Raw genomic sequence first — 21,021 nt, 5'->3', positions numbered from 1 at the left:
AAAGACATACATCTCTTTTGAGTACTTGTGTCCATATAGTTTGGTACCGATTCGGCATGCTTATACTCTTATGAATATAATCACCGTGACCGAACCCGGCGCCGACAATCTGTGAACTTCGCAAGACTAACAGCCTTGTCTTCAAGCTAGAGAACCTGAAGGCCGAGACGTGTTCATTTCTCGGCCGCAGTCACGAGATTCAGAAGTCAGCAGCGCGCCCAACGCAACATTAACTTATTTTACTCACCGACTGAGCTCGACCGTCGAGTTGGCACGCCCCGCACACAACTGAAGGACGTAGTTAGCTTTTTAATTACTCAGCCTATGTGCCACGTAGGCTTAGTAGTTTTTAGGGTCAACAAGTTAAAAATGAACATTACCGAGAGTGTTTCATTAAAACTCCCACCAAACCCTGACTATTCTTCTTTTGATTAAACTACAACAGTTGAATTGAAAATGAACTAAGATAAACCTCTATTATAATTTGGATTAGGCCACAAAAATCATGCTTATGTCAAGTGAATTTTAAAATTATATTCTCTTTTCGAATTTTAAAGTTCTAAAAGCTATTATTATTATTATTATTTAATTTTTAGTAGATCGATAAATTTTTAAAATCATACATACCTGACAATTTTTTTTTATTTTTATTTTTTGACAAAAGATAACGTTAGTGGGTTAAATTGTTAGTTTTTAGAGGAATGAGATCAAACCTGCACCATAGTGCATTAGCATGATTCCTTTTTGTCATTGCGGTAAAATGTCATATGCTATATAACTAACAAATTTAAATCTTATATTTTTACCAATTCTGCTTTTCTTTTTGTGGTGCTATCCACACACATTTTTCACACACTCTTTGTTCATTTATGTCCTTTTATCTTCTTCAATTTCATTTGACTCGAATATGTGTGGAAGGTAAAAAAGGGTGTGTTGATAGGAACAATGCTTGGTTACTCAAGAATGAGTAGGAGCTCCTAATCAAAACTCATCATTTTCGAATCACAGAGTTTTATGCTTATGATCAAAACCATTCATATTATAAATCACTCTGTAGAAATCATTTTTACAAAAATTGAATTAAAATTAAGGTTGTTTAGTTAATCTATTATAGCAAATACATAGAGGGTTCGTAATATTTTTACCAATTTCGTTCATCTGTTTTTATACAGTTCGATGGCCAAACGATTTTAGTTTTAATTATTATTTTTTTCGTAAATGTGATCTTTATAGAGTGATTTATGAATATAAACAATATTAATCATAAATACGGAATTTTATGAATCGGTAAAAAGACAATTTTGAGTAAGAATTCTTTTTATTGAGAATTTATTTTTACCGATTTAGGTAGTCTCGCTGCTGCATTTGGTGGGCTGCCGAGCTCGTATTGACTTGAAACAATGACTTTCCGGTTTTTAACTATTGTGTTAAACGTTAGAAAAATTCTCATGGTGTAGTACCGTGTTTCGCGCTAAACCCTGACTATTTGACACGATGTGCTGGACACAAAATAATATTTTTTAAACAAATCGTGAGTCATGACAATCAAATTATTTGCATACTTAAAAATATTATAGAAATATTAGATGCTTCTTTGACTTTGAGAGAGAGCTCTCTTGCGGCACTCACTGTCACTATGTCATTTCGGCTCCGGATTCATTGGGGGCATGGCTCATGACGGTCGGACCGTGATAATGTTCATATAAACTGATTGATTAAGCTTAACATTTTTATTCTCATTACTTTGCCCCTCCAAAGTCGGAATGGATTCTAGGTTCTAGTGAATTCACTTTCTTTTCTAATAGCTTCTCTTACGTAGTACTTTCTTTTTTCTTTTCTTTCTTTCCAATATTACGTTGTACTTTCAAGCTTTATGTTTTTGTGGTTTTATATTTGTTGTTGTTGTTGGAAAATAATAAGTTTAGGGTTTGGGCCCCATCCATTCAAATTAGGTTTTCGTTTAGAGATCACGGTTTAGTTTATTATAAATTGTATGCTTGTTATTCACTTGTAAATAAGTCAATTTAATAGCCCTTAGTTTGTAGCCATCTTGACATTCTCATTTATTTGTTTTTCATTAATAAAACAGTGTTCATATTTATATTTTGTTTGATCGTCCTTTCGTTTAGTTTCAACTTGGTATCAAAGCAGGTTTGATTCTTAGGGGTTTTATTTGCTTATGTTTTGTTCGTATCAATTTATCTGTTTCCGTTGTTGTTTTGTCCAGTTTCATTCTGGGAAACCTTTTTTGTTTTTTGGTTTGAGTTAGCCTTTGTTTGTCGTTCATAGTCAGAGAAAGAAAAAAAAAGTATGTTGAAGTCTGGAGCTGAGTCGCATCGAACCAACTGCCATTAAAATCAATTGTTGTGCACCACCACCTTCTACCGGAACCAATTATGTCTTTGCTTAGCACCACCATCTGTAAACGCAGCTGGCTGAATCGCATGATTGACCTGCATCTAACCTGATGTTACCCGTGATCATATGTTGTTGATCAGCACTGCTGCACCACCACCAACCTAGAAATCAATTTCGTTTGAAGTGTGGTTGGACTAAAAGGCCAGGGCAATTTTTCACTTTGGCCCCAATTAAGTCTTAGCATAAGAGAATTATCAATTTGGCCAAGCAAGAAGTTAGGTCACCTATTCTTTTGTTTGAAAAGGAAAATACGGTTGGCCTGGAAGAATAAATTGAAATTTCTTAGCCAAGTACAAAAATTGATTTAGAAGGCGATTTGTCGACCAAGGCCGAAACACAGGCTCAGACGCAAAAACCATGTCAATCGATATGGTTATTGGAGACAAATCTGATGTGGAGCAATCCTGTTCGACTGAGTTGTTTGAATTAAAAGATGAAGTTGACAAAGTAATTATGCTCAGGGGCTATAACAATTCGGATCACCTTATAGTCGAAAACAAAAGGATTTGAAGATTGCCATTGTTATTTTACATCAACGTCGGAAGCAATATTATTTTGAAAATGGTCATATGCAAAGATCTCGACTCAGAATAAAGCATCATTGGCCTCCTCTTCAGAAGGGGAAAGATACAGTCGCATAGGGGCCCAATTTTGAAGGGGTCCCCAAAATTTTTGTCATCTAATCTAATATTTATATGTAATAATGTTCTATATTTAAAAATTGCCTTTGTTATGTAATAATGTTCTATATTTAAAAATTGTTTTTGTTAGCACTTTAAAATTTCATTGTGCACTCCTTATAAGCGTATTTTTTTTCCTTTCTAACACCTTAAAAATGGTATTCTTTTTTCAATTTTATTATAAATAATGTTATATATTCAAGTGAAACTTTAAAGTTAGAGTTTTTTAAGGTTTTTTTCCTTGTTTGGTTGTTTAAGATTGAACTGCTTTTGATTATTTAGTAAACATTATATTTGTAGCTCTTTTTACTTATTATTAAAGACATTTGTAAACATACAACCAGTGAGTGCTAAACTTTGTTTTGATTTAAGTGATTGTTTTCTAGCGTTATACATTGTCCTACCTTTTTTTTTATTTTTTATTTTTTTTAACTATCTTAAGGAGCAGCCCTTTAATAAATTTCATACAGGGCCTTCAAAATCTTAAAGATGGCCCTGCTCCTCTTCATTATGGTTTGGCCACTTTATTTTTGTTTGTTAAAAAAAAAAAAATATATATATATATATATATATATATATATATATATATATACACGAGAATTTCATTTTCTTAACCATTCGGTTGTTTGACCGATGCTTAGGAAATAAGGGGGCAACAAACCGTTGTTTGAAAGAAAAATAAAACAATTTCTATGACCACCTATTTTAGTCAATAGGCCTTCATATAGGCTAGTTGGTTAATCTGGCCCGAAAGGTTCACATCTAAATCAACCAAAAAGGCGTATAGGACGAAGCTCAAGGAAACTGGGGGGGTCGGGGCACGTTTGAGCCTAAATTAACATTTTAGGCCGAATTAAGTCTCAGCAATCTCAGCCTAGTAGTGTTAGAGTAGCCAAGTCCTAGACAAAGTAGGATTGTTTGAGAACTAAAGTGTGGCCGAGTCCCAAATAATGTGTGACTATTTGAAGCTTAGGTATGGCCTTTCGATAGAAGCTCGAACTGATCAGGATTGGTTTAGGATGAGATATGAAAAGATCCTCAAACAAGTTTAGGTCTAGAATCCTAGTTGAAGATGAGGATGGCAAGACTCCGCAATATAATTTCGGGTGAGACTAATTTTTAGCATATTCGGAGAATATGTCTAGGAATTGGAATATTATCAGAATTTTATCAGTCGACATGCTTGGGCACCAAGAAATTTATCCTATAAATACAATAGGGTATTCAATGTAGAAACCTCATTCGACACAACAAACAACTTAAACGCTCTACACGAAAACCCTTGGTTTATGTGAAACCTTCTCACACATTTTGAGAAAACACTAACTGTCCACCTCTCGTCAACACATATTCTGTTTGGACTAACAACACTATGATAACAACCAGCAACATATTCAATTTGGACTAATAACATTGGAGTTGTAGAATCAAGTGATCAAGGAGCATCTTTAGTTTGAATTAACAACACTACTTCTGGTTGGTTGGTTATCTATCCAAGTCTCGAGCGATAAAGAGTTTCTAACTTTTTCACAGAAATAGGTCATTCCATTAGCTTCCCAACGAGTTGAAGTGTTCTATGATTGGTTACTCTTAAGTGCATTTTGCAATTTGGCATTCAGACGGTTGAACCACATTTACCATACAAACGCTTATTTCATTTGCGTACTTCTGTCCCTATAGGCTGATGCTAATTCGACGCAATATTCTCACGAATATAGTCGAGGCAACCAAACTTGGAGGAGGAGATCCTGAACTTCACAGTGATCTAGACAACCTTGTCTTTAAGTTTTAGAGCCCAAGGTCAAGACGTATTCCTTCGTCGGTCTTAATCACTACAGTACAGAAGTCAGCAACTCATTTGACACCACCACAACTAAATCTATTCTAATCGCCCGACCGAGCTCAGTTGCAATTTGACACGTCCGCATTCACTAGAAAGACATAGTTAGCTCATAGTTACTTAACATGCGCTTTGTTATTTTTAGGGTCAACAGTGCTGTTGAAGTTATTTTAATCAATATCATTGTTCCTTAAATTAATAATGGGGGAGGAAATGAGGCAAATTTAAAAAATTCATCTTTTGACAACGTCCACATAAGACACTGATCAAAATGGTGAAACATTTAAAATACCATAAATTGCCCTTCAAGAAGAGTGCTGCTAAACCCACCTCAGTGTCCTATTTCCAACCGATATTATAATTTCATCTACCGTAAAAAGTTAAAAAATTGAAACACTATTTCTCCACCCACTGTTATACCTAAAATAACCTCAACTATACATTTAAATTCTTATTAATTTTTAGTAGAATAAATCTTAGCTAATAAGCCCAGCAACTTTGTTTTGCAAACCCAGCGAAAGATACGAAGAACTTCCTCCCCGCGATCTTGTTTTGCAAACCAAATGATGATGTTGGTCCATGAGACAGTGCTTCTTCTTGGCATCTGCTTGAATAACTTATAGGGTCATCAATTAAACCGCAGCTAGCATATATGTGTATAAGTACTCCCCAACTCACAACACTCCTCTCACACATACCATCAAACACCTGGCGTGCATACTCCACACCACTACCTGACTTTCCACTCGTTGCATACAAATTAACCGAACTCGTCTGAACAAACACATTGGACCCAAACCCACTTCCCAAACCCTCCCGTGCACATGTTCCTCTTCTCTCACCAACCTCGACCTTGCACTAATACATACGAATAGGTAAACCCATCAGCCTCTGCCTCCGAACCCATTAGCCGTTTATACAATTTAACTGATTTTCGCACTGTGGCCTATGATCATCTGGTTCCACACATTTCGACATTTTCAAAAACTTTAAGGGCGTGATGAAGACACGCAGAAGCAATGTAGATAAAATCCGAACAAGAATGTAGCTTTTTTGTGTGAGTCCGTGAATTGTTATTTTTGGTGTGAATTAGGGGTGTACTTGCAGATCAATGGAAGCAAGTACTTTTTGGTTTTAGTCCTTATATGTCATTTTATAAGAGGGTAAAAAAGGCATCAAAATTTTTTATTAAAATATGAGTGGGGAGAGAAGACATTCTCTTCTCAAGAATTTTAAAATTACAATTGAATTAAAAGGAGTTATAATAATAGTTCAAGTCAGTAAGAAAATATTTTTCTCACCTCCAAGAGTGGGGTCAGGTTCACCCTATTGGAGGTAATAGGGCATAGGTTACTCTTCAACTAGATATCTTGGAGGATGGTAACAGGGCATAGGTACCTCTTCAACTGGATATCTTGGAGAATAGTAATAGGACCTAGGTTCAACCTCCAGGAGGTAATAGGGCATAGGTTCCTGTTCAACGGGATATCTTGGAGAATGGTAATAGGGTAAAGGTTCCTCTTCAACTGGATATCTTGGAGAATAGTAATAGGGCCTAGGTTCCTCATGACATGTTGACTTCAAACTCTTAAAAAGCATTGGCTTCAAACTCATAACACGCATTGGCTTCAGGTCCATAAGACTAGTTTTCCTGTAAGATTGACGGACTAACAGCTTGGCATTGTTGTCAATTCCACTTCAACTAGCTTCTTCTTCAGACTCATCACTTGATCCACCGTCTTTAGGCTCACTGGCTTCAAAATCATCATGGCGTATTTCTTCTTCTTCTTCTTCTTCTTCTTCCCTGGCACGATGACCTGAGACGAAAAATGTAGTACTTTATTATAATTTCTTTTAATAAACTAGGAAAATTGGGAGAATTAAGGAAAATTTTTTTTTTTTCCTTCTCTTTTTTTCGAGTATACGATGAAGATGGATATTTTAAAGATACATATAAAATAAAGGTATTAAAATATGAGGCCTCTTTCAAAGTGAGAAGCCCAAGGCATAGGCCTTAATCGTTTTGCCTCTGGGACACCTCTCATGATGACATGATCAAATTTGAATCTCTCAGCATCTTCTGCATACAATGGGCATATCCCACAGTTTTCCACCTTCATGTCGGAAGTAGGTTCGCCGGAATTCTAATCTGTCAGGCAGAATTCAACAGAGGCTTCATTGACAAGGTTGCAAAAGTCGGGGGAGCATTTTTTTGCCACCTCTTCACTTTCAAAGGCCTCATTCCACGGGTACACGTGATGTTGGTCGTAACAGTAGTCATTCAATTTCCAACCGTCTTCTCCGGTACGGAAGTCACTAGTGAACATTTCATGGCTTTCACCCATGAATTTGGCATCCATTTCAACTGGCAGTTCAACTCGCAAGAAACAACAACAGCAAGCGCGAAACCCAATAATCCTGTTCGAAACCAATCTTGACGAAGCTCGATGTTTACAAAAGATTCCTCACTTTCATAGCAGAACCAATTTGGAATTTCTTTTCCCCGACGTACAATGCTAAACCAAGGAAAATAACTGTAATACTCCTGTAACATTAACGGGAATTATATTTATTTAAATTTGTGAGAAACTAGCAGCTGCTCCAACCTTAATTTGGTCAGAGCACAAAATCATATCTATTCGATTCAACAACACAAGTGAAGACAAAGGGAGACGTACATGGTCGTCGTCGTGTTCATCATCTTCTTATTTTTCTCTTGACTTTGACGACGCAGTTGCCCCTTGCATAATTCTAAGCTGTGCATAGTCCATCATGTTGCTCCTTGCATTATGATCCAAATTTCGGCAATTACAAAAATCAAGTTCTTGATGAGAATACTTATAGTTATCCCAACCTTGTGTGTAGTGTGTGGTCCTTGAACTTGACACCGTCTTCAGTGATGTGCAGCCATGTGCTTGAAGTGAACATTCTACTGGGAGCTCTGGTAAAGCTTGAAGCCACTTGCAGCCAATTAAGCAGAGTGTATGCAACCGAGAAGCTTGTTTGATGCTCGCAGGTAAGCTCCTAATTATGCTTCTACTCAAATCCAAAGATTGCAAGGAGGTTGTGCAAACTAGGCCATCCGGGATTCCTAAAACACCGCTGCGACTGAGATTTAGAAGTTCCAAAAAGGGCAAACCGATAGAGTTGGAAGGCAATTTTTTTTAGTTTCCGACAGGCATAAAAGCTGAGATTTTTAAGATTGGTCAACTTGTAGATACTTCTTGAGACAACCTTAAGGTTCTTGCACATACCAAGATCTAATGTGTGAAGCCCAATTAGATTTCCAATAGATGAAGGAAGTTTTTTGACCGCTGTCGTTTCCAAATTAAGAGATTGCAGATGTTCCATTGGCTCCAAGATTTGAGGGAATCTGTAAAACATCGAGCACCATTTGAGATCGAGACTCACAAGAGATTTCAACTCACAAATTATCAATTCTTTCGAGCGCAAGGAGAAATTTGATTGATAAGTGTAGCTCTTGAATAGCTGTTTTATTTAAAATTGGAGACTCCAAATGTTTTATTGGGACCGCAATCTCTGGGAAGGATTCAAGTTTAGAGCACCAAGACAGATTAAGGAACTTGAGAGATTTCAACTTGCAAATATTGGTAAGACTGATGAGACTCATGCAACTTCCAAGATCAAAATAAGTAAGCTTGTCAAGATGTTGAAAATACGAAGGAATTTCAACCATACTTTTACAGCCATGAAGATTTATGTGCCCAATTTTTTTGCTCCGAGAGAGATTTGGAACTTCAGTTAGATCGCTAGAGTACTGCAGATTGATCACTTTTAAGGTCACAAGTCTCTGTAACAAAATTAAAGATAACTAATAAGTGTGACTTTCTACAATGCAATTTATACCATAACTAAAATAAACATATATACCTTGTCCTCTTTCCAAAGATGCTTAACTCGGCTATTGGGCATATGAAGCTCAACTAGATTTTCAGGAGAAAATTTTGACGGCAAAGATTTCAATGGATATCGATCCCAGTGAAGATAACGAAGAGAATTAGGAAGACTGATGGGACAACTCGTGCAGCGTCCAAGATCAAGATAAGTAAGCTTGTCAAGATGTTGAAAATATGAAGGAATTTCAACCAAACTTTCACAGCCATGAAGATTTATGTGCCCAATTTTTGGACTCCCAGGGAGATTTGGAACTTCAGTTAGAATTCTAGAGTACTGCAGATTGATGACTTTTAAGTTCACAAGTCTCTGTAACAAAAATAAAGATAACTAATAAGCGTGACTTTCTACAATGCAATTTATACAATAACTAAAATAAACATATATACCTTGTCTTCTTTCCAAATCTGGTTAACTCAGCTATAGGGCATATGGAGCTCAACTAGATTTTTAGGAGAAAATTTTGACGGTAAAGATCCCAAAGATATCTGTACCAGTAAAGATAACAAAGAGAATTGGGAAGATCTAGAGAAGTGGTTAATGTGATGTAGTTTCCAAACGAATCAGAATAAACAATTAGCATTTCTAGGTTAAACGTCACTTTTCAGTCTGCACGTTTCAATGGTCACTTTTCAGTCTGCCAACATTTAATCAATATGGCTTGAACATGTCGAGTTCCTTGACAGTAAGAGCAAAGTTCCAATGCAAAAATATATGCAATAAAATTCAATCACATTAAATTTTCTTAACCATTCGGCACATGCTTACAACGCGCCAACAACGAATTCTAGGGCTTTCTTAACCAAGAACATTCACATTGCATGACTCCAAAACACGCTTTCTACATGTGACAAGCACATGCCTACAACGCGCCTTGAAGTGGGGGCATTTGTAGACATGTAAATTTCGTTGCATACAAATGGTACATCACAAAGCTCCACGTGGCATATGACTCATCACAAATGGAAAAGTTATCAATGATATGTGGCACAAATCAAGCACAGGAGGTACAAAACCTTCCCGAAATTCGGCAAAAGGGAGAAAATATCCCTTAAAATCGGCAAGGGTCCAAATTGATCCTAAAACCGGAAAGAAAGCTAAAGCATCTTCATAAAACAAGCAAGAATTGAAGATTGCTCACAAAATAGGCAACAAAGCCCTAGAATTCGGCCAATATGAGGAAGAGTGGTTGAAACAAGATACAAAACATGTCCTGATTCTCTCATGGACAAATCAAGACACAAATCAAGGCCAAAGCCATCCAAAGGCATGGCTTTGGAAGTCTATAAATACAAGGTCCCAAGACAAACAAAGGGGCCTAAATTCTTGAGATCTAGAGGAACTTCTGTATCAAATCTTTGAAGACTAATACGCTGCCAAAGCTCTCTTCGAAGAATGCACAACCAAATCCGAAGCATTCCCTTGAAGAATTAACAAGCTATTGTGTCGATTCCTTCAAGACCTTATTGCAAGCTTAAAACTTATAATGACGTTCGATTCAAGATCAAGTCACCAAGACCCTTGAATCAACAAAATCTCACATCAACATCACCTTTGCCGTAGGTCGCACACAAACCTTAAGCTAAAGGCTATACACGGGTTGTTTCAAGCTCAAAACTTTAAGCAATTGTTCAATCGTTCGTCCGAGATCAAGTCATCGCGACCCTTGGATCAACAATCTACATATCTGCATCAAATTTGAAGATTGAATCAAAGTAAACTTGTAAACAGATATTGTAACCCTACAAATTCATTAATGTAAATTTAATTTGTACACATGTTCTTGTTTCATTTGATACAGAACTTTCGTGTTTACAATCACTTTATATAGATAAAGAAACTTTAGAGAAATTGGATAAAATGTATTAGAATTCGAATCTCTGAAGAGTTGCTACGTAAGCTACGACAACATCCTTTTTACAATTTTCTTCTCAGCCTAGATGTTCCACTTTTCCCTCCATATTCACCTTATTTTTTCTAATTTGACCTCTAGGAACATGGCTTCGAATGACGGAAAATTGGATGAAATTGGTTCAAATTTAATTTAGGAGTAAATTGGCTATTTCCAAACAGTTTAAGTGCCAAATTTGCAGATTTAGAAAATAATGAAAAATATGGTGATAGTTCAAGATGGTAAGAAATATTTTTGCTCACCTCCTAAGGTGGGTTGTTAGGTTAGTTTTAATTTTGAAATTCGTGTCTTAAATGAATTAAATCAAACTAATCTAACGATAAGTAATAGAGGGTGAGCATTGCCTCCACTGTTGGGGGTCAACAAAATGCACTCAAGAGGATAAATCTCAGTTTAACAAAGTAAACAAAGAAAAGAAATATACCGATACCGGTTTAGTCAAATTCAATTGGATATCTTGGAGAATAGTAATAGGGCCTAGGTACCTCATTACATGTTGACTTCAAACTCTTAAAAGAGCATTGGCTTCAAACTCTTAACACGCATTGGGTTCAAGTCCATGAGACTAGTTTCCCTCTAAGATGATGGACTAACAAGTTCATATTGTTATCAATTCCACTTCTACTAGCTTCTTCTTCTTCTTAAAAGGAACATACCGATACCAGTTTAGCTGTAAAAATTTAATCTCAAATTCAACTGGATATCTTGGAAAATAGTAATAGAGCCTAGGTATCTCATTACATGTTGACTTCAAACTATTAAAAAGCATTGGCTTCAAACTCTTAACACGCATTGGCTTCAAGTCTTCTTAAAAACATATCGATACCAGTTAGTTGTAAAAATTTAATCCTCAAGTTCAACTGGATATCTTGGAGAATATTAATAGGGCCTAGGCACCTCATTACATGTTGACTTCAAACTCTTAAAAAGCATTGGCTTCAAACTCTTAACACGCATTGGCTTCAGGTCCATAAAGCTAATTTTCCTGTAAGATGATGGACTAACAGGTTCGCACTATTGTCAATTCCACTTCCACTGGTTTATTCTTCAGACTCATCACTTGATCCACCGTCTTTCTTCTTCTTCTTCTTCTTTAAAAATTTAATCGTCAAATTCAACTGGATATCTTGGAGAAGAGTAATAGGGCCTAGGTACCTCATTACATGTTGATCACAAACTCCTAAAAAGCATTGGATTCAAACTCTTAACACGCATTGGCTTCAGATCCATAAAAAGTTAGGAAAGCTAGAACCTAGAAACGGCTCAAGGCGGAGGACTCCTCCTCCTCTTTGATGTTGTGTATCTCCTCATTTTCCTCCTTCAAATTCTGTGTATTTTTCTCCTATTAAAAGTCTTAGGAGTTTGCTAACATTTGACACATTTACATCCTTAAATTGACTCTCATTTATAGCTCATTACAATCAGCTTTTAGTATAGGAGTAACTAAAAACTAGTTGTTATTAGAAATTGTAACTGAACAGCTCCTCTTTATTCTGTCATAATTTCTTGTCGAAACCTCGGAATCACAAGTTGCAATGACCATGAGAAAGAAGACTTCCAAGGCTTTCCAACTATATATGGCCCATTTTATAATTCGTTTTGAGCACTTCAAGGAAAAACTCACAAGTTGGCTGTTCTGTAAGGGCATTTTCTGACGGATCTTGGGCCACTTGTGGGCTATAGTCTGGTCTTAGGTGAGTTGGGCTTCAAACTATCCATTCTAGGCTCTTAAGATATTCAAAATAAGATGATTCTTCAAGCCCTTACTTTCATCTTGAAATACAATACAAACAACAAAATACCTTGTGATGCATAGAGATTTTAAGTCAAAAACCTAAGCAAAATAGGGCGTAAAAGTATAACTTTATGCTCTCAACAAATACCCCCAAACTTAGATTTTGCTAGTCCTCGAGCAAACCAAAACTAAAAGTAACAAAAACAGCATAAAAGACAAACATAAGTTAATCTAAGACCAATTTCGTTGGTGAGACGAATGCATTCAGTTTATCCATGAAGCCTTTAAACCTCTAGGCATCCCTAATAGGAGGAGTTGTGTCTCCTAAGGGTTTAACAGTGACTATACCCACAAACGTTCGAAACAACCTACAAAACAATGATTAGAGCACTTTTGAAACAAGATAATAAGAATCAAAGCTCAACTATGCCTTACGCTCCTAACTTTGACTTTACCTTTCCAGCAATCAAATATGCATGTTAGTGAGGTGTTGTAGCCCAAATTCAACCTGTTACTAAGTTACAAGCTCAAGCAAGGAAGATAAGATTCATCTCAACTCTAATCTCACATATTCACTCTTTCACTTGATTCCTAGGGCTTGCTCTCAACAAGTATATGTGAGTGAGGTTATGTAATGGAAAGCAAGATATTCTCACACATAATTCAATTAGAAACAAAAGAACTTTCTGAACAGATCTCATGAAAGGAATCGAATACTAAGAATACGATAACACATATACTTACTAACACCCATGAATACATCCTCAAAGATCAGCTAGGTCTTTCATAAGGTTGTAATGTATGGTTTTTAGGGTAGAGGTTATGAAATGATGGATAAGGAATACTAGAACTTGAGATATACCAAAGTGTCTTCCTTGCAAAACTAGCATGCTCTCATCTTGAATTGATCTTCTTTACTTGTTTTGGGCGTCCAGGACTCATGGATTTAGAAATTGCATCTTCTTCTCCTTTTTTTTTTTGTTTTTATGTATTTTGTTATGTTTTTAATTTAGAATATGGATACTTAGGGCTGCTCCTCCTCCTCTTTGATGTTGTGTATCTCCTCATTTTCCTCCTTCAAATTCTGTGTATTTTTCTCCTATTAAAAGGCTTGGAGTTTTCTAACATCTAACACATTTACATTCTTAAATTGACTCTCATTTATAGCTCATCACAATCAGCCTTTAGTACAGGAGTAATTGAAAACAAGCACTTCAGGGCAAAACTGGCAAGTTGGCTATTCTGCAAGGGCCTTTTCTGACAGATCTTGGGCCACTTGTGGGCTATAGTCTGGTCTTGGGCAAGTTGGGCTTCAAACTATCATTTCCAGGCTCTTAAGATATTTAAAATAAGATGATTTCTTCAAGCCCTTACTTTCATCCTGAAATACAATACAAATAACAAAATACCTTGTGATGCATAGAGATTTTAAGTTAAAAACCTACGCAAAAGAGGGTGTAAAAATATAACTTTATGCTCTCAACAATGGACTAACAGGTCCGCACTGTTGTCAATTCCACTTCCACTGGCTTCTTCTTCTTCTTCTTCTTAACAGGTTTCCACTGGCTTTTTCTTCAGACTCATCACTTGATCCACCATCTTTCTTCTTCTTCTTCTGAACAGGTCCGCACTGTTGTCAATTCCACTTCCACTAGCTTCTTCTTCAAACTTATCACTTGATCTTCCACTTCCACTAGCTTCTTCTTCAGACTCATCACTTGATTCACCGTCTTTCTTCTTCTTCTTAACAGGTCCCCACTGTTGTCAGTTCCACTTCCACTGGCTTCTTCAGACTCATCACTTGATCCACTTCCAAGTGAAATTTACCTCGTGAAATTCCCTAGCTCTTCTTTCTTCTTCTTCTTCTCCTTCATATTCAACTGCATGTCTTGGACAATAGTAATAGGGCCTAGGTACCTCATTCCATATTGACTTCAAACTCTTAAAAAGCATTGGCTTCAAACTTTTAACACGCATTGGCTTCAGGTCCATAAGACTAGTTTCCCTGTAAGATTGACGGACTAACAAGTCCGCACTGTTATCAATTCCACTTTCACTGGCTTCTTCTTCAAACTCATCACTTGATCCATTGTCTTTGGGCTCACTGGCTTCAAAATCATCATGGCGTATTTCTTCTTCTTCTTCTGGTTCCCTCGACACGATGACCTGAGAGGAAAAATGTAGTACTTTAAATATAATTTCTTTTAATAAACTAGGAAAACTAGGAGAATAAGGATTTTTTTGCTTTTTTTTTCTTCGCTTTTTTCGAGTATACGATGAAGATGACATTTTAAAGGTATATGTAAAATAAAGGTAATAAAAAATGAGGCCTATTTCAAAGGGAGAGGCCCAAGGCACGGGCCTTACTCGTTTTGCCTCTGGGACACCTTTTATGATGACATGATCAAATTTGAATCTCTCAGCATCTTCGGCATACAATGGACATATCCCACACTTTTCCACCTTCATGTAGGAAGTTGGTTCGCTGGAATCCCCATCCACAAGGCAGAATTCAACAGAGGCTTCATTGGCATGTTTGCAAACGTCAGGGTAGCATTTTTTTGCTACCTCTTCACTTATAAAGGTCATATCCCACAGGTACACATGATGTTGGTCATAACAGTAGTCATTCAATTTCCAATCAACTAGGCTGATATGGAATTGACTAGTGAACATTTCATGGCTTTCACCCATGAATTTGGCATTGAAACGAGCTCTTATTACCATTCGGTTCAGCTGGCAGTTCAACTTCCAAGAAACAACAACAGCGAGCGCAAAACCCAATAAACCAGTTCGAAACCAATCTTGACGAAGCTTGATTTTTACAGAAGATTCCTCATTTTGATAGCTGAACCAACCTGGAATTTCTTTTCCGGGACATACAACGCTAACCGAAGGCCGCCAATAACTGTAATACTCCTGTAACATTAATGGGAATTATATTTATTTAAATTTGTGAGAAACTAGCAGCTGCTCCAACCTTAATTTGATTAGAGCACAAAAACATATATATTCAATTCAACAACACAAGTGAGAAAGACAAAGGGAGACATACATGGTCGTCGTAGTGTTCTTCGTCATCATCTTCTTCTTCTTCTCCTCTTAACTTTGACGATGCAATTAGCACTTGCATAATTCTAAGCTGTACATAATCCATTATGTTGCTCCTTGCATTATCATCCAAATTTCGGCAATTAGAAAAATCAAGTTCTCCTCCAAAATATTGATATTTATCCCCACCTTGTGTGTAGTGTGTGGTCCTTGAACTTGACACTGTCTTCAGTGATGTGCAGCCATGTGCTTTAAGTGAATCTACTAATGGGAGCTCTGGTAAAGATTGAAGCCACTTGCAGCCTATTAAGCGGAGTGTAGACAACGGAGAAGCTTGTTTGATGCTCGCAGGTAAGTTCCTAATCATGCTTCTACTCAAATCTAAACTATACAAGGAGGTTGTGCAAACTAGGCCATCGGGGATTCCTAAAACACCGCTGCGACTGAGATTTAGAAGTTCCAAAGAGGGCAAACCGACAGAGTTGGAAGGCAATTTTTTCAGTTTCCGACAGGCATAAAAGCTGAGAATTTTAAGATTGGTCAACTTGTAGATACTTCTTGAGACAACCTTAAGGTTCTTGCACATACCAAGATCTAATGTGTGAAGCCCAATTAGATTTCCAATAGATGAAGGAAGCTTTTCGACCGCTGTCGTTTCCAAATTAAGAGATTGCAGATGTTCCATTGGCTCCAAGATTTGAGGGAATCTGTAAAGCATTGAGCACCATTTGAGATCGAGACTCACAAGACATTTCAACTCACAAATGCTCTTTGGGATACTTAAAAGCCTTCTGCAGCCTCTTAAGTCAATTCTTTCGAGCGCAGGGAGAAACTTGATTGATGAGTGTAGCTCTTGAATAGCTGTTTTATTTAAAATTGGAGACTCCAAATGTTTTATTGGGACCGCAATCTCTGGGAAGGATTCAAGTTTAGAGCACCAAGACAGATTAAGGAACTTGAGAGATTTCAACTTGCAAATATTGGTAAGACTGATGAGACTCGTGCAACTTCCAAGATCAAGATAAGTAAGCTTGTCAAGATGTTGAAAATACGAAGGAATTTCAACCAAACTTTTACAGCCATGAAGATTTATGTGCCCAATTTTTTTGCTCCGAGAGAGATTTGGAACTTCAATTAGATCGCTAGAGTACTGCAGATTGATCACTTTTAAGTTCACAAGTCTCTGTAACAAAATTAAAGATAACTAATAAGTGTGACTTTCTACAATGCAATTTATACCATAACTAAAATAAACATATATACCTTGTCCTCTTTCCAAAGATGCTTAACTCGGCTATTGGGCATATGAAGCTCAACTAGATTTTCAGGAGAAAATTTTGACGGCAAAGATTTCAAAGGATATCGATCCCAGTGAAGATAACGAAGAGAATTGGGAAGACTGATGGGAGAACTCGTGCAGCGTCCAAGATCAAGATAAGTAAGCTTGTCAAGATGTTGAAAATACGAAGGAATTTCAATCAAACTTTCACAGCCATGAAGATTTATGTGCTCAATTTTTGGACTCCCAAAGAGATTTGGAACTTCAATTAGATTTCTAGAGTACTGCAGATTGATCACTTCTAAGTTCACAAGTCTCTGTAACAAAATTAAAGATAACTAATAAGCGTGACTTTCTACAATGCAATTTATACAATAACTAAAATAAACATATATACCTTGTCTTCTTTCCAAAGCTGGTTAACTCGGCTATAGGGCATATGGAGCTCAACTAGATTTTCAGGAGAAAAATTTGACGGTAAAGATTCCCAAGGATATCTGTACCAGTAAAGATAACGAAGAGAATTGGGAAGATCCAGAGAAGTGGTTAATGTGCTGTAGTTTCCAAACGGTTCAGAATAAACAATTAGCATTTCTAGGTTAAACATCACTTTGAAGTCTGCACGTTTCAAAGGTCGCTTTTCAGTCTGCCAACATTTAATCAATATGGCTTGAACATGTCGAGTTCCCTGACAGTAAGAGCAAAGTTTAAATGCGAATATATATACAACAAAATTCAATCACATTAAACTTTCAGGTATCTGACTTTTTTTTTTATGAATGAGTTCTTTGGTGTTTTGCTATTTATTTTTAATAGAAATAGAAAAGAAAGAAATTGAATGCATTTGGCTCTTACCCTGTTACTTTCCAGTACATGATAAACATCCTCATCGTTGAACAACCTATTACGTTTACAGGGATCCTTACATTGTTCGTAAACAATTGTGCGTCCCATATCTTGAATCAAATCATGCATCTCTACCCATGTTGAATCAATTGATATGAGAGAAGCGTCAATGAGAGCTCTAATTCCAGCCACCGCATAGAATCCACGAATGTTTAACATTTTTTTTACATACTCCACATGCTTCCCTTTGTGAAAACAAGCTACATCTAAGAATATCTCCTTATCATTTTTTCCCAATCTGTCATAACTTAGTCTCAACACTCTTTGGATATTTTCATCGGGAAATTGTTTCAACTTGTTCAATTCATCTTCCCATTCTGCTTTGCTCTTGCAATTTACTAACAAGGACCCGAGAGTTATAACAGCTAATGGAATGCCTCCAGCATAATCCACCACCTTTTCTGGCAACTCCTTAAAATCTATTGTAGGAGTATTGTTATTCTTGAAAGCATGTGAACGAAAGAGATGGAGAGCGTCATCCGGTTTTAATCCCTCAACCTCGTAGATCTTATCCTTTTCAACAGTTTGCCTAAATGTTCTCCTATCTCTACTTGTGATAATTATTCTACTTCCAGTGCCAAACTGAAGACGATTGGCAGCTAAACGTCCCATTTGCATTGAATCACTCACATCATCAAGAACAATGAGGACCTTTGTACGAATGAGCCTTTCTCGAACAAAAGTTAATCCTATGGACAAACCTTCTTCCTTTAATATCTCTTTAAGAAGTGTTTTTTCCAAGTGATCTAGTCCATTTGGTTGTTCTAAGTTCTCCCTAACATTTCTCAGAAAACAACGGGCTTCAAATTTAGAAGAGAGTCTGTGAAATACAGTTTCAGCAAGGGTGGTCTTACCAATACCACCCATGCCCCAAATACCTACAGTGATACAAGCGTCCTGTGAATGAATGTCTAATAGCGATTCAATTTGCTCGATGCGGCTTTCAATTCCAACCAAACCCTCTAAATTGCATGATGATTCACATTTCAATCTGGTCCAAATGTCATCAACGACTTTCTTAATTAGATCTGCCTCCGTCTCCGTCCTGGCATATTTAAGTATGATTATGTACGAAATCAAAAATTAGTCTTAAATATGCCTTACCAAATCTTAGCACAAATCAAAATGTCGCAAGTTTAAACAAAATATTATTTTATACAAGTTAAAGAATTAGTTACCTTGATTTTTCTGAATAATCAAACCCAGCCAGATTGGCTGCAGTGGTCAAAGCATCCCTCCACTTCTGCACCTTGTCGATACTGTCGGAGAAACGTTTTTTAAGTTGAGCAAATGCACGCGCATAACTCCCGCGCTGTTGTCGTATATCAGATGGATTGATGTTATAGAATATGGGTATAACTATCTGGCCAGAATTTTTCTTGCATTTAAGTATATGCACAAGTTCCTCCAAACACCACGTGGAAGAAGCATAGTCTGGTGAGAAAATGATCACCGAAAGAGTGGATTTCTCGATTGCCCCTAGAAGGGCAGGTCCGATTTCTTCTCCTCTTTGGAGGTTGTAATCTATGTAGGTTTCAATTTTCCTCTGAACTAAGGCAGCATGAAGATGGCTGGTAATATTAAAGCGGGTGTCCTCCCCTCTGAAACTGATAAACACATCATACTTTCCCCGGAGAGGGGGATTATCAGCACCATTATCATCGGCAGCAGCACCACCAACATCATCGGCAGCAGAAGCACCAGCACCAGCAGCAGCAGAAGACGGAGAAGAAAACTTAAACAATCTGAAGCACATGTGCAAAAGAGTCATGAAACACTCCATCGTTGTCGTTGTCTCTCTCTCTCTGTCTCTCTGTCTCCGTGTCTCTCCCTCTGTCTCCGTGTCTCTCGCCATTTCTCTCTCTATCTGCACTAAGCGTAGACAGAGGTAGAAATTGGGGAGAAAGCAAAGGGAGGAGACAACAGTTGCCGCAGAGACTAAATCATTTTTCAGTTCAGCAATTACACTAGTTGACTTGACTTGCACCTTCCTCGAAATCTCCAAAAAAATGATCCAACTCAAGCACCTTCCGCGAAAATCATTTTTTAATTCAGCAATTACACTAGTTGACTTGACTTGCACCTTCCTCGAAATCTCCAAGAAAATGATCCAACTCAAGCACCTTCCGCGAACAAAGATTCAAAGCGTTCACACAAATGAAGAAAGGCAAATTAAGACATAATCATGAGCTCATACGTTTCATTAAGACAAATTTGTTATAAAAATGGATGACCCAAATAAAAAATATGCAACATCCACCGTTTCTTGCCGGTCAACAGACGTTCAAGATGCGCTGCCTACTTTTCACATCTCTTGGCTTTAACAAGGAAGACATAGTTTTCTTATATAAAGGTCCATCAGCTTACAAATATGTAGATAAAATACAGAGAAGAAAAAATACAATCTCTTCCATTGCTTTGTAATTTCAGTTTGATAATGAGATAACTACTGCTATTATTCTGAGAATGTAAACACACTTGTCGGACTTGTAAATATTATATATTTATTTCTTTATACTTGTAACATAAATGGTACATCACGTGTTATTATATAAATAATAAAAAAAAAAATTTATGTTATAAATTTTTTAACATAAAAATCTTATCATTCGTATAAATATACATAATATATCATTTTATATAAGTACATATAATGTACAACCTGTATTTCGAACGTATTAAAAACTATCTTCACGAGATGTCAGAAAAGGGAAATAGAAAATCAGACAAAGTAGGGAAAGAGGGAAACAGCAGTTGGGTGATGGTGGTCACATCTAAAAAGGAAAATAATAATTTATTCAAATAGATTTGGGGTGGTTGTGATTAGGGATGGTTCGGTATGGGATACCATACCGAAACTAGTATCCCGAATCCCAAACCGAAATTTTTCGGGACGGGAATTTGAAGACCAATCCCAAACCAAATTTTCGGGAATCCCAAATTTTCGGGAATCCCAAATTTCGGGAATCCCGAAATATTTTAGGGATTTTGGGACAAATCGGGAATCCCAAATTGAAATATGAAATTATGAATTGTTCTTCAAATATATAATTCAAGAACACATTCATAAACTAGGAATTTCATTTCATTCACACTACCATTTAATTGAACACTAGCATGCTTGACTCTTTTTATCATAGTCAAAATTCAAATTAATTAAACTCTTTTTGCAATCTGTTGAGAGACAAAAAAATCAAGCCTTCTGAAATCATCAGCCATAACAGCAACAATAATAAAATCCACATGAATATCAAACAGAACATGAAAAATATGCAAGGTGTAGGG

At 36.7% G+C, this 21,021-nt stretch overlaps 2 protein-coding genes across 2 annotated transcripts; both read right to left on the bottom strand.

Moving 5' to 3' along the window:
* Window positions 1-13,812: 13,812 nt before the first annotated feature.
* Window positions 13,813-15,514, bottom strand: LOC137714205 (disease resistance protein RPP2B-like). Its single transcript, XM_068453475.1, has 2 exons — window positions 14,868-15,514; window positions 13,813-14,666 (listed from the first exon to the last, which is right to left on the bottom strand). Exons 1-2 carry the CDS (start codon window positions 15,426-15,428, stop codon window positions 14,298-14,300), a joined length of 930 nt encoding a protein of 309 aa, XP_068309576.1. The 5' UTR covers window positions 15,429-15,514; the 3' UTR covers window positions 13,813-14,297.
* LOC137714203 (disease resistance protein RPV1-like) lies at window positions 15,440-20,027 on the bottom strand. The gene is made up of 5 exons (XM_068453474.1): window positions 18,915-20,027; window positions 17,686-18,781; window positions 17,228-17,518; window positions 16,815-17,147; window positions 15,440-16,734 (listed from the first exon to the last, which is right to left on the bottom strand). The coding sequence occupies exons 1-5, from the start codon at window positions 19,589-19,591 to the stop codon at window positions 15,514-15,516; spliced, it is 3,618 nt and encodes a 1,205-aa protein (XP_068309575.1). The 5' UTR covers window positions 19,592-20,027; the 3' UTR covers window positions 15,440-15,513.
* Between the last annotated feature and the right edge of the window lie 994 nt (window positions 20,028-21,021).

This window comes from Pyrus communis, chromosome 14, assembly GCF_963583255.1.
Source record: "Pyrus communis chromosome 14, drPyrComm1.1, whole genome shotgun sequence".
Taxonomy (NCBI): domain Eukaryota; kingdom Viridiplantae; phylum Streptophyta; class Magnoliopsida; order Rosales; family Rosaceae; genus Pyrus; species Pyrus communis.
The sequence above is the reverse complement of the archived record's forward strand: the minus strand, read 5'-3'. Positions and strand labels throughout refer to the sequence as shown.

What these genes read in the sequence shown, in the direction of transcription:
- LOC137714205 (XM_068453475.1), bottom strand. Translation starts at nt 15,428, where the DNA reads ATGTTACAGGAGTATTACAGTTATTGGCGGCCTTCGGTTAGCGTTGTA. An exon ending in GTGTCCCAGAGGCAAAACGA is followed by an intron (nt 14,667 to 14,867) that starts GTAAGGCCCGTG and finishes TTTTCCTCTCAG; the next exon opens with GTCATCGTGTCGAGGGAACC.
- LOC137714203 (XM_068453474.1), bottom strand. Translation starts at nt 19,591, where the DNA reads ATGGCGAGAGACACGGAGACAGAGGGAGAGACACGGAGACAGAGAGAC. An exon ending in ATGTACTGGAAAGTAACAGG is followed by an intron (nt 17,519 to 17,685) that starts GTAAGAGCCAAA and finishes TCTTACTGTCAG; the next exon opens with GGAACTCGACATGTTCAAGC. An exon ending in ATCTTTGGAAAGAGGACAAG is followed by an intron (nt 16,735 to 16,814) that starts GTATATATGTTT and finishes ATTTTGTTACAG; the next exon opens with AGACTTGTGAACTTAAAAGT.